Source organism: Suricata suricatta, chromosome 10 (genome assembly GCF_006229205.1).
Source record: "Suricata suricatta isolate VVHF042 chromosome 10, meerkat_22Aug2017_6uvM2_HiC, whole genome shotgun sequence".
NCBI classification, from domain to species: domain Eukaryota; kingdom Metazoa; phylum Chordata; class Mammalia; order Carnivora; family Herpestidae; genus Suricata; species Suricata suricatta.
The window spans coordinates 131,903,032-131,917,234 of NC_043709.1; the positions used below are offsets into that span (position 1 = coordinate 131,903,032).

The 14,203-nt window shown below is 44.3% G+C and overlaps 1 protein-coding gene across 1 annotated transcript in view; it reads left to right on the forward strand.

Annotated features, from left to right (window-relative positions):
* PRKCQ (protein kinase C theta) overlaps positions 1-14,203 on the forward strand; it is a 169,723-nt gene that overhangs the window by 46,515 nt on the left and 109,005 nt on the right. The window contains exons 2-3 of the mRNA XM_029955594.1: positions 7,529-7,655; positions 11,820-12,019. Coding sequence (XP_029811454.1) covers positions 7,538-7,655; positions 11,820-12,019 — 318 coding nt within the window. The 5' untranslated portion in view covers positions 7,529-7,537. The remainder of the gene's footprint in view (positions 1-7,528; positions 7,656-11,819; positions 12,020-14,203) is intronic.

Here is a 14,203-nt window from a genome sequence, read left to right on the forward strand (position 1 = left end):
TTACCTGAGAAACCCTTCTATTTGTAAAGGCACGTAAAAGCCATAGATGTCATTAATTTCCCCACATTTTCCTGATGTTTGATTTCCCAAACTTTGGCTTAGGTGATCCACTTGGAAACTATGAATGCTTTTTGTCCCATTCCTGTGTTCATACTGATTCAGTTGCGTCCTCTCTTCTACATGCTTGAAATTTTCCTATTTCTGTGAGACTCTCCCTCTGTCACCGAGTTACCTCCTGCTGAGTTATAACAATCCAGATGCTGTCCACTCTTTTGTTCTTAAATAAAGAAATGTAGGGGGCGCCTGGGTGGCTCAATCACTTGAGCATCCAACTTCGACCTCGGCTCAGGTCATGATCTCGTGGTTTGTGAGTTCGGGCCCCATGTCTGTGCTCACAGCTCAGAGCCTGGAGCCTGCTTCCAATTCTATGTTTCTCCGCCCCCCCGCCCCTCCTCTGCCCAAACTCTGCCTCTCTCTCCCCAAAAATTAAAAAAACATTAAAGACATTTAAATAAAGACGTGCATGCTCATTCCTATTTCACTTGTTACAGAGAAAGAGAAGTCTTTTTTTTTTTTTTTTTTTTTTGCTGATGAGAGTATGTAGAACTTCTGTTTTCTATTTCTATGGAACTTCTGCTCCTCGGCAATCCTTAACATGACTGTGAAAGCAGCTGGCAGGTTTGAACTGCGGTGAGTCAGTGTGGTAAGCAGGTGAGTCAGCACCCAGGGAATCCAGAGTCCTCAGTTCAGCACCTGAGGCAGATGACCTCAAGCATGCCACGGAGCAATGACACTTGGCCATCTACCGGTGTCAGAGCTACCTGCTGAAGACAAATGAGATCATTCTTAAAGGGGAAAACACTGAGTCATAAGAGTAAAGATTCTCTGCAAATTTAAAGTACACATTATGAGATTTCGCAGCTGAGATAGCAGAAGCACGGAAGGTTGGACGGGAACCCGGAGTGTCCGTCCTGATAGTGCCCACGGCGGGGTGGCTCTGTCGGAGGGTCATAAGTGCTCTAGGGGAGATACATGTGGGTTTTTATGGGAGCTCGGTGGCAGAGCGCAGAGGGAGGCCATATAATTCAGCCAAGATATGCTCCTAGCAGACTGTCTCTACTCTTCTTCCTGCCCGTTTTGGCACAAACTAATAAAGTCAGTAAAATCCACTGGAAAATATCTCAGTTACCATAATAATGATAGCAGCTGGCATTTTTGAGACGTTGCTGTGTGCCAGCCCGTAGGAAGCACCTCTGTGTATCTGCCCATTCCGGCCGCGTAGCCCTTTAAGTGAGTGATTATATTATTACCACTTTCCAAATGAGAAAGCAGGCCGCGGGAGGCTAGGTCACTCCAGCAGGTGGGGCCACAATGGCCTTGGGTTTTGGTAACAGTGCCTGGGACTGTTTTCTCGTGTACGGACTTCCTCAGCTGCTGCTGCTGCTGGTTGGACCACACCTTGCCCTTGCAGGGAAAGGAAGAGAGAGACGGAGAAAGAGCATGACGATTAAGAGATGGTGCAAAGTACTGCTTTTGAAAATCCAGTTCCTTAGCAAAAATGCCTTGAGCCTCTCCTCCTGTCAGACGGAGGGATCAGCCCTGGAGGTGCGTGAATGAGTAGGACTTGTCTCTGCTCTCAGAGCCGGCAGTCTGCTTGTTTGGGAAGACCAGTATGAACCAAACCAGTATGTTGAATAAAGTGGTAAAGGGAAACTGGCTGTGTGAACACCAGCACAGGATGGCCTCCCCAACCCGGCGAAGCTGACTGAAATGTGCAAAGGAACGTGGCAATAGAGAAAACCCTTGGTCACAGCATGGGTCTAGTCGGAAGGCATCCGCATGCAACTGACTCCAGAGAGCTTTGGCTAGATGAAAGCGGAAGGACTTCTGCGGTTTGAGTGACAAATGTGGTACCTCAGAGATGGAGCAGGAGAAATCCTGGTGGGGCCCTGCTGTGTCCCCCAAATTTGGAGGCTCAAGAGAAGGAGAATGGGAGCAAGAACATCTACCGCACTGAGAAATGGCAAACGGCAGAGCCACGGCAAATGAACATGGCAGGTGATGGCAGAGCTGTACCCTAGGAGCTGTGGGGGGCTGGAGGGATGAGTGGATTCCACTAGGATGTGCCAGCGGGAGGAGGGTGCTGGAGGCAGAGCGAAGGAAGGCTTCAAAGAGGAGGTAAGGACTGAGCAGGAACTTGAGAGATGAGGAAGTAGGGGTGGGGTGCAGAGGGAGGATGGAATGAAATAGGAAGGCGCCCCAGGGAGCCGGAGCAGTGTTGCTAAAAGCCCAGAGCTGTGAAGCAGCCTGACACATGGGAGACGCGGCAGTAGTTCTGCGTGGTCCTAAGGGAGATCCTCCGGGCCACAGCATGGAGATCTGACCCGGAGTGACAGATGTCAGGACTGGGTGGGCCAGCAGCTAAGCGGAGGTGATGCAGAGTCGCACTAAGCCAAGTAGAGCAGGGAGGGGAGAAGGAGCTGAGCAAAGCGTCTCTGGCCCGGGAGGGGAAGGTGACATCTGAACGATGGGCTGAGAGCCAAGGTACCAGTCACCCAGCTGGTGAAATAGACGGGGCACATTCGAAAGGCAGGACCCTGAGTTCTGCTTGGAGCTGGCAGGTTGAGAGAACCGTCCAGGAGAGAATCGAATGTGGGGTTTTGCTCCTCAGAGGAGAGATCTCTAGAGGGACCTGGCCCCCGCACCGTTCAGAACAGCCTGGCCCGTCCTGTACACACACACTGTTTGCTCTAAAGGGTGGGAGCACCATGAATGGCGAGCTAAGAGGAAATGTATGAAATTTGCGTTCTACAGAGAGCCTGGGGGGAAGGCAGCCCCGATAGATGCTACTCCGAGGTACATATTATTGGACACAGCAATTCCCCTTCCTATTTTCGCCCCCAGGGAAACCCCCCTTCTCCCTCAAGGTCAAGCTCTGAGCGCAGAAGGCCAACCCACAAAATCTTGCATGCTAATTTCACCCTTGTACGCCTCTTACATATCATCTTGGTGCTCCGTATATGTGTGTATATATACACACACACATGCACATACACATGTATGTGTCTTCAACAAGATTGTGGAAATTTACACTCACAACAGCATTGTTTACAAGTGGGTGATTTATGTTTTCCTTGCAAGTGAGGTCAGAGCATTTCAAAAATATTTGCTAATTGCACGGGTTAAAAAAAATGCCATAGTGTTATATTTTATATTTTAAATATCTTAACACTCTTATTACCATTTTGTTAAGAGTTGAATATTAATAGATCCCCAAAGAATATGCATTATCAAATTCTAATGTTATTCTTTCTCAGCTGTTTGCTCCAAAATGCAAAAACGTTCAAAAGAGCTTAAATAGCAGAGGAAAAGCTGTTTATTTTTTTAAGGCTCTGACATTTTCCCTTTAATAAATTGAAGCTACTCGTGATTACTTTAGATTTTAATTTAATGTTTTATTGTATGAATTCTTAGTTTCCCAAAGTATTCTCTTTCATCTGTACCACTGTGCATTTTATCTACATAACCTCTGAATTTATAGCCCGTGCCTTGAAATGCCAGTAGTGTATTTTAAAATTTTGGTCTTGAAGCAATCACATGGGAAAGTTGTTGTTCTTGCTGTGTAATCCTGTGGATTTAAATCTAGGTTTCTGTGGCCACCACCATGATCAGGCTGTAGCACAGTGGCCTCTCCCTGTGCCCAAAGCTTGCTCATGCTCTAGCTTTATAATCCCCTGTCCCCGTGTCCAAACCACTGCTCATGACTGTTGTCCTCACACAGTTTTGTCTTTTCAAGAATGTCCTATAAATGCAATTAGATAGTATCTTGTTATATTTTGCATTTCTTAGATTGCTCACAAGGCTGAACATCGTCCCACATCACGAATTGCAACTATGTTTTTTTTTAATATGTTTTTTTTAATGGTAGAGTTTGTATCATTACCACTTAATTACGTGGGTCATAGGTGGTTTTTATTTAGTTTTGCTTTTACAAACTTGTGTACACTTATTATAAAGAATGATGCTTAGTTATTGTCTGTTGTAGTGACTCTAGATATTTACCCTGTTAATAAGTCTTTGCCTTTGTATTTTATTTTCTTCAAATGTGTGAGACTTACAAATAGAAAGACAACTGGATCTAGTAATATTGAAAACACTAGTGATCTATTCTGATGCAGTGTTCCTAAATTTAAAAAAATTATAGAAGGTGCTTATTACAGCATTATTTCCATTATGGAAAAATTGAAAACAGTCTCAACATTTAACTACATGACTCTAGTAAAGCAGGTCATTAGAATTAAAAGGATGCTTACAAAGTTAACATACTAACTTGGACATTTTTATGGCAAAATGTTAAAGCATTTCATTTTTTAGTGTTTAGTTTTGAGAGAGAGAGAGAGAGAGAGAGAGAGGGATGGAGGGAGGGGAGAGGCAGAGAGAGAAGGAGACACAGAATCCGAGGCAGGCTCCAGGCTCTGAGCTGTCAGCACAGAGCCTGATGCAGGGCTCGAACTCACAAACTGTGAGATCTTGACCTGAGCAGAAGTAGGATGCCTAACTGACTGAGCCACCCAGGCACCCCTGGCAAAATGTTAAATTAAAAAGCCAAATGTAATCCCATAAACACAGTATGAGCAAAGCATGTAAAACAAAACCTGTTAATTAAAAAGGACTAAAGAAAATACATTGAAAGAGTAATAGTGACTTGTGTCTGCCACTGGAACTTTGAAAAGACTTTTTATAATTTGGTGTATTTTCTTTATTTTTGCATAGTGGTCACATTGCAGCTGCAGGAGGGGAAGCTCTGAGTAGCTCGGGAATGAAATGCTGTTGTTTGCCATAAAACGCACACCCGTGAGCAAACAACCTGTTAGGTTCAGCACACCAATGCCTCTTCTGGCTTCTAGATGTCGAAATGCCAGGTCCCATCACTGTGACTAGACCCTTAAAAAGAGCAGCAGTGTCTTGGCTGTCAAACAGATGCGCGCCTTGGATGAAGTGCCTCGCTGCTCCTGGGTGAGGGGCGAGGGCAGCAAACTCGGGCTGCTGGGGGGCTAGGAAGTCAGCTGTGGTCTAAGCCAGGGGTGCTGGAGGAGAAGGGATTCTGCTGTTGTCATGCCCAGATCACAATATCATCCCCCAACACCAGAGACCACCAGGGAGACCGAGTCACGCATGCAAAAGCAAAGGGCATTTATTATTACGGGCTTAAGATCGCCAGGCTTAGTTAAGTTCGGGCTCACAGACTTCACCAGCGCAGTGGATCCGTGCTGAGAGCCCCGAACAAGGGCTGAGCAGGGCTTTTATGGGGTTTGGGAAGGGGGAGTTACAGGAGATTGAGACACAGGTACAGTGATCCAACCATTATCGGGTAACAGCATTGGCAGCAAATTTAACCACACACATTGTTAAGAGCGTTCCTTACTTTTGGCAGGAGCCAATCACAACATTTAGAGTATCTTTGAAGTTAACCAATCACAGAGTGGGCTAAGGACCCCCACGTAGGGTGTAACTAGCCTTAAGCAATAAGTGATTATCTATAGCTTCTATCTCTAGGCCTGCCCTTAGGAATGTTAAGCATTTTAGCTGGCCGCTTCTGATTGGGTGTTACTAGGGTGGTCCCTGGTTGAGCAGTCTGTGCCCTTTTATTGTCTAATGATTCTGAGAAACTGACACTTAGGCCTCCAAGGTCAGAGGGGAAACTCGAAGCCTGTCATGGCTTCAGTTTGGTTCAGACCTGCGTCCTTACACTGTGACTCCCTCTCCTACTATACCCGGAAACCCCGGTCACCCCAGAGGCTTCTGTCTGCTCCCCAGACAGACTTCTCCAGGTGCATGTTGAGTCGCTGCCACTAATTCTGAGCCCAGCCTGGAAATAGCAGAGTGACACATCCATCACTAAAGGTCACAGTGGTTGTAACTGAGACTTAATGAGTCAACAGTCTCTCCAGACTCCGAATTACTTACTTACTCTCTTTGTGTTGAGGAAATCTTCAGAGTCCACATATGGTAAACACTCGTAAATGAGTATACTTCTTGGCAATCTTTCCTGATTAGTGCAGATGTATGGATTTGTCCAGAAGACCTACATGAGCCGGGAAAGGGGCTGTTGTCAAGGGAGTTTTCTCTGGAGACCTCTCAGACGTAGTCCGGCTCCTGTCCAAGAATCCTAACCTCAGAGGCTGTCAGTGGGCAAAGGGGGCCCTTAAAGACACATTGGGGACCCATTTCAACAGTGTGACTTATATGGAACATATTTCAGAGACCAAGAACACCTGAAAAAAATGATGATTTTGCAACCATCCCCTTTGGTTAGACCCTGCTAAATTGTGGGTGGTTGGGACCTTCTTAGAACCCGTGAAGTTAACGGCAGTTGTCTGGAGCCCTGAGCCAATCTCTGTAAGTTCAAATACTCGAAGGCCCCCAGCACTTCAGAGAAGCAGCAGCCTTTACGGCCCTGCCAGGTTGGGGGTGATGCCATCGCTGCCCACACGTGGGCTCCTATTACTCTGAGGACTTGTCTTTCTTTCTACAAAGGTAGAAATGACAGCTAATGCTTTGTTCTTATCTTTGGTTTTACTTAAGACAGTTGGGGAGAATTAGGGAGGAGAAAATGGTTCAAGGCGAGGGAGCAAAGTTGAGCTTTTTCACTGAATACAGGATGATAGTTTCAGATTAATGGGACCTCATGGAAAAGTAGGTAAAAAAAAAAAAATAAGGGGACAGGAGGTGGTTGCTGGAGGTAAGTGTCCAAAGAAGGACACAAAGGAATACCAGATGAGGAATCAGACTGGAATCCTGGAATTTGGTAGCCAACATTATGATGATTTTCCCCTCCATTCCTAGGTATGCATAATTATTGGTAATCTGGCTTTTGTTAAGTACTTCCTTTATCCTTAGATGATAGGGCATTATTTTATGGTGGACACTGATTGGGATTTTTTAAAGTAGTTTGTAATGTTCAAGGGCGTGTTTTGTATGGAGGTATATACGTGTGCGTGTACACATACGGATGTACACACACCTCTGAAATGTCTGAGGTACGAAGAGTGCAGCTGCTGAGTGCTCAGAGCCGAGGGCCTCACACACAGGAATAGCCCGTGGAAGAATCTTGTGGCGTCGTATTTTGGTGACTAAAATAGACTCATCCTTTCTAAACTCATTTGCTTATTATTGTGGCTTGTTTCTGGGGACCTGCTTGCGTAATAGAAGAAATTAAATGTTGGAAAATTTCTGTGCCTGTTTCTGCCACTGTTAAACGTAACCCCCTTACATTAGGAGTGGAATTAAAGTTCTAACGGACAAGGTTGAATAATGCAGACGTCCAGAAAGCCTCTTTCTTTGGGTTTTGAGTGAGCCCAATAATGTCCTTTGCAGAAGGGGAAGTAAAAGTATTTGTTTAAAGGGATCCTTGAGCCATTTGAGCCTCTGAGCTATCGTCGATTAAAGCGCTGGCTAAGTGGGAATGGAACTCCCAAAATAATATATTTTATGGCCCCCAACAGCACTTGTCTTTGTCACTTTGCAGGGAGCAGCCATGTCACCGTTTCTTCGCATTGGTTTGTCCAACTTCGACTGTGGGTCCTGTCAGCCCTGCCAGGGAGAGGCTGTTAACCCTTACTGCGCTGTGCTCGTCAAAGAGTATGTTGAATCAGGTGAGCTCGAGTGGGTAGTCGGGGTGGGGAGAAGGAAGGTCCTCATGTAAACTAGAAAGCCAGTCCTTCCAGAAACTTCAGCATCATCTGGTTCAACCTAATTTTACAGTTCAGGATGTCCAGTCCAGCCAAGTCCTTCCTCTAGGGCGTATGAGCTTAGTGACCACTCAGGAGACCCACGTCTCCCTCCTTGTATTCCATTTCACCATGCCATTTTCTCACGTCCGCAGGAGGAACAAAGGAAGGTTGAGGATGTGATGTGAGGACTTAGTGGGGGCACTAAATCTACTGGTGAACTCAAGTAGAACATGAACCTGCGCTGTTCACCCTGGTTGTTTCCAATGATTACAGATTAAGTCTGCGTACTCTTACAATTACTCTAAAGATAGTTTATTGCTTCTTTGGGCTCAGCTCGGCTGAGTGTTACAAAGAATATGTAATCAGCCATTAGAATCCAAATTTCAAAAAACTCATGTATTTACTAAGACCCCGGATGAGTAAAAGAATAGTCCTGTTTCGTCAAATGTAAATATTTAGAGGTAGTTCACAAGGAGGGGGACTTGTGACAGATTCCAAGATTCCTTTGTGAGTTTCGATCATTCAACTGAAATACTCCCATTCTGGCTGGAATCTGTCCACAAAGTTTCCCTCCTAAGATATTCCCAATTTCACTATGTTTTTCCATGTCCCTGCATACCTTTCTTGTTTTAGTAGACACGTTGTAGCGACAGATGATTAACGCCAACGAAGTTTATAGTAATTAGAGGAGCCCTTCTAGGTGGTTGACACACAACGTAGTTATGGAGCACTGAGTGTCCAGTGGGTGGAAAAAGTGCCTTTTCTCCAGAGCTTCTATTCTAGCAGAGGGAGAGAGGTATGGAATGAACTAGAATATAAGGAATAATGATAAGTGCTGGGCAGAAAAGCAAAGCAGGGCAAGGGTTGGGGGTGGGGAGAGAGGCTTGGGGATGGAGAAATGTGTGTTCTTTCCTGTAGGGTGGTCCTAAAACGGGCTCTTATTGAGTGGCATTTGCAGATATAGGAGGAACCCGATTCAGTACGTTTCTCCAGCTCAAAGTCTTGGGTTTCCAACTCCCACCAGGCTGCCTGGCCTTTCCTCCCATTAGAGATCTGTGCTGTGGGATCGACTCCATCCTTCCAGCTGCCACGAGCACACCAAGCTGAGGAGAACGTCCAAATCATCCTGATTTTCCTTCTGCCCGGATGCCTGTCCTCTTTAGTTACAAGGGAGAATGGAACTTGCTCCCGATCTCAAACCATTCAAATGTCACCGAAACCTTTGAAGTGTGAAATGTCTGAGTTTTTCACAGCTGCTTTCCACTCAGTGGTCTCCTGGATCTCATTCTCCATGAGCACAGGCCTGACATTTGCCTCCTGAGAGCCTCTCTTTTTCCTCCTCCTCCTTTTTTCAACCTCGCCTTTGAACTTGGTCGGATGGGCCATGTGGCTCAAGAGACTTTGTCAGAAAAGAAGACATCTTTGTTTTTCCAGAAGGTTAGCCTGTGGCATTTGGAGATTTTGGGTTTTGATTTTGAATCTTGGTTTTGTTTTGACAAGAAATCACTCTGCATGTGACAAGTCAAATACCACTTTTGAAGAATTTATGTGGTTTTTTTAAAGAGTTTAAGTTGAGTTGACGCTCAATGTTTGATTAGTTTCAGGTGTACAGCATAGCGATGCAACAAGCCTGTGCTTGCTTCTGTGCTCAGCACGAGGGTGACGGCCCTGTCAAGAGTAGACGCTATTACAGTACCACTGACTAAACTCCCTGTATGATACCTTTTCTCCTCGTGACTTATTCATTCCAGAAATGGAAGCCTAGCCTTCCCTCTCTCCTTTACCCATTTTTCCCATCCCCCCAAGAAACTATCAGTTCTCCATATTTATAGGTCTGATTCTGCTTTTTGTTTATGTATTCATTTGGGTTTCTTAAAATATTCCACATATGAGTAAATTCATATGGTATTTCTCTTTCTCAGTATGACTTATTTCGCTTACCCTCACACCCTCTAGATTGTCTATGTTGTTACAAATGCCATGATTGCATCCTTTTGATGGCTGTGTAATATTCCATTGTACACACCTCTTCCTTATCCATTCATCTATTGGTGGACACTTCAGTCGCCTCCATTATCTTGGCTATTACATAAATAATATTAACATAAACATAAAGGTGCATGTGTCTTTTCAAATTGGTGGTTTTGTTCTCTTTGGGTAAATACCCAGCAGTGGAAGTATTGGATCATAGGATACGTCTATTTTTAAGAAACCTCCATACTCTTTTCCACAGTGGCTGCACCAGTTTTAAAAACCTATCAGTCTTGGGGGTTAGGCTGCATGTTCCGTGACGCATCGACAGAATTGGGACAAACAGGGCAGAGCGTTGTCCGTCCGGGAGCCTTTGAAAATGGTAAAGCCCACTGTAAATGGGTAGGACCCTGAGCGCTGGTCCTCTTTTTAGGTTCTTACAAACTAGTGAGAGAGTGTGAGGAGCACCACTGCACAGGCCTCTCTGTCCCGTGGGGGCGTGGAGAATGGCTGCAGCTGAGCGTTCGGAGAGAGAAGGGCTTCCAGTCCTTGGAAGTAAAACGTTACTGTGCTCATTGTAGAATTGCCATTGGAATTTTTCAGAAGTCTAATCTCCAGATAATTTTTTTTAAGCAAGCGATAAAAACCTTCGCCTGCTTTTTCCACCCTTACCCCAGTCAGAGTTTTTCCCTTGAATAGCCAGGTTTATCTAAAATTAGACGTTTCCACTTGTTCAAGGGCTTGTATACTCCCAAACAATTTAGCAAATGCTAGGTGCGTGTCCCACTTGGCATGGCGCGTGAGGGAGAAGGGGCCATGAGGAGTCAGAATGCTTTGTGGCCATGCTTAAATGGATTTTTGCCTTTGGCTTCACTAATATGACTGAATGTAAATCTGCCACTTAGTGTGCTTATGATCACAAGAAACTAATGTTCAGATACCACTGCTATTTGCTGCTTCTGGAATGATTAAAGAATCAATACTGTAGAAAATCCAGTAGGGATGAAAGATACACCAGCACTACTTAGTCCCACTAGCAAACTCTTTCCCAGGCACCTGGTGGTTCCGGGGAGGGTTTCCTTACTCTGTACACCCTAGCTGTGGTTCTCAGCAAGCACCCCCAGGCCTCCTGGCACCTGCCTTTCCTCCCCTGTCCATCTGCAGCCTCCTTCCCTGACCCCATGGATTAAGACCACTGTTACCTATTAGTTTTTGCTTAGGGTACATGATGTATGTAAAATGTATCCTTACTTGAGAATTAGAGAAGGAAATAATGACCTCTTATGTTCTAAAGGTTTCATCTCGGGGCTCCTGGGTGGCTCATTTGGTTAGGCATCCAACTCTTGATTTCAACTCAAGTCATGATCTCATAGCTTGTGGGTTCAAGCCCTGCATCGGGCTCCGCACTGACAGTGTGGAGTCTGCTTGGGATTCTCTCTTTCTCCTTCTCTCTCTGCCCCTCCCCCACATAGTCTTTCTCCCTCAAAATAAATAAAGGATGGAAAAAAAGGTTTTACCTCATAGTGCATGTATGTCAGATGGAAAAATGTTAAATATCTTTTTAAAGGAGCACTCATAATAAACCTTAAATTATACCACAGAGTCTTTCAGATGAACACACAGTAGTTTTCTATTGACCTTTTTTTTTTTACCAGATGACAGTGAAATTAATTAGTTGTGTGTTCACCCTTTGTTGATTAACAAAAGAAGATCCCCAAAGGCATAACAGTATATAACATGTCGAGAATGGTACCTAGGTCACTCTACCCTCCAAATACATCAAGCTTAGCCCTGATGTCTTTTGATTTGCTCAGGTGTTCACATAAAGTGGAAAAACTACTGTTGATTAGGAAAAGAACATTGCTAGTCCGAGACACCATCAGATTTTTGTTGCCTAAGTTACTAGATTGAGTTTAAAGACCCAATATATTACCTTGCATGTAGACCTTGGGACTGTCTCATCCTGTCTCTCGTTGTTTTACGTGTTGTTTTTTTTTTTATTTTCCAACGTGAATTATATATCCCAGAGACAGAGAGAATGGGTGCCACTATCAAGCTGAATTATTTCCCAGAGTTAGCTAAAGGAGTCACGAGAGCGTATCTTTCTGTTTCTAGAGAATGGGCAGATGTATATCCAGAAAAAGCCAACAATGTACCCGCCCTGGGACAGCACTTTTGATGCCCACATCAACAAGGGAAGAGTCATGCAGATCATCGTGAAGGGCAAGAACGTGGACCTGATATCCGAAACGACCGTCGAGCTCTCCTCTCTGGCTGAGCGGTGCCGGAAGAACAACGGGAAGGCGGAGATATGGGTAAATGTCCAGGCCGTGGGCTTCTTTTAAGAAGAAAATTGTTTTATCATGCCATTAAGTGATAAGTACCGTGTTCGCCAGACTGGAGCGCAGTTTCCGCATCATCCTGACATTATGACACCCTCACCCTAGCCTTGAGAAAACAGATTCTTTACCGTTTACTCACTGGTGACCTGCCATTGGCAATGACTCTTCATTGAGGACTATGAGACGTATCAACATATTCTACTATCTTGATGTGTGAGTGCAGGTCTCTTAGGCTTTGAAGAACACCTATTGATTTATAAGTACGAAAGTCAGCTCAGAAATATCACAGATTCCCCTTAACTTGGACACTTAGCTGCTGTAACATACCTATGTGATCTCTTGATAAGATATCTTAGAAGAGTAGATTAGCCTATAGGCAGCTGGAGGAATAGCAAAAATTCATGGGATATGTGGTCTGCCCTCTCCATTCTCTGCCTCACCCTATCAAGTTAGTCAGCCCTACTGTATTCACTTAGCTCGCTTTGTACTAAAAAGTATGTCATATACAATCCATGTCACCACATGTTTCTGAAAACTTAGGGTCTAACTCTGCTCGAGTAGCTTAGAAATGTTAAAGGAAAGAGGAAAATATGAAAGCATAAAGAAAGTTCTATTGAAAATTTCTGGAGGGTCTACAAAATGATGGGGAAATAAAAGTCCACTGGTAAACACTGTTTTTAAATGATTTAAATTCCAGAAAATGTTTTCAAGTGCTTTATCACTTATGCAGAAGGAAGAATCTTATCTTTCTGCTTCTTATTTCCTCCAACTCAGATTTTTAAGAACTCCTCCCAGATTTTGAAGTCGCTGGTTTCAAAATGGGAATGCTAGAAAACTACCAGCTAGATTTTTGTGTCAGTGTTCTATTTTTGACCTCAAAAAAATCAGTACTTTTTAGGAGAATATATATTTAATAGGCATTTTTGCTGGTGACACGAAAGTAACCTTTGAAGATAAATATATACCAAGATTTTTTAAGTTTCCATGCCTACATGTTTAGAAAGGTAATCTGACAGTATCTGTTGGAAGACTTCTGTGTCCACTTAGAGAAAGGATCATGGGAACAGATCTCCTGGGGGCTGTGTAGGCAGGTAAGGAGAGGGAAAATAATCTGATGACGTGGCAGATGTGTGATTTGGTGTGATAGGGTTTACACAAACCAGGGAGTGTGAGACCCTGAGACTGTTAGGGCTTCAGGCAGAGCACTACTTAGCCCGGCTGGGAGAAGAGATTCGTTAGACCAAGTCTCCCCAGTGGTTTTGCTCATCCCCATTTATTTTCTGCCTTCTGCCATATTTTTTAAAGAGTTACCAAATCTTTCATTTTTTAAAAAATAGCATGCCATTTGCCTTTCCAGGTAATGAAAGAACCACTAGTTTTTAAATTATTTGTTTAGGCTTCACTGAGAAGGTGGTCGCTTTTCTATTATATCTGTATCTTAAAATTGCATTCACTTTCTTGCCTTGGCTTTTCTGGTTTTATTCTTGTCAGACATTTCCCTTCTTTAGCATTCTAGGGTTATCTAGACACAAGCAATAGGTGTCATTTCCCTCCAGGTCACATCACGTGATATCCTGCCTCATCCCTTTCATGTCAGTCTGTTCTGATCTCTTCTACATGATGATACTGAAATATGCATTTTTATCCATTCTAAGACTAGTTAAAGCTTCCCTTAGTAGATCATCCAGCACTTTCCCAAGGAAACAGTCTCTCCTAATGAAAAGAGAACACCGCTCCCACTCCATGCTCTGGTTAACCTAAGGGCACTGAGTAGGCACCCCCGAAGCAGGATCCGTCTTTCCTTCCCAAAGACATACTGTTCCCCCATAGCTGGTCCCAGTGTCTCTGATTCTTCTGTCGTGATGACGATCTGAATCTGCCCTACGCCCAGCGTGCAGGTAGGAAGTAGCATGGGCAAGAAAGTCAAATAGAAACTGAGAATTGTGCTCTTCCTATTGGCAATTTTATCTTCAAGTAAAATTAGTGAATTGCTGAGGTGTTTTAATGAGAAAAAGGCTGTATCCATGGAGGCTGTGCTACTCTGATGAGAACCTGTATCAGTAAAGTGAAAGAAGGGGGTGGTACTTGGGCTCGGTTGGAAAACTCTGGCCATCACTCCCCTTGCCAGTTACTATATTATTCAATTCACGATTATTT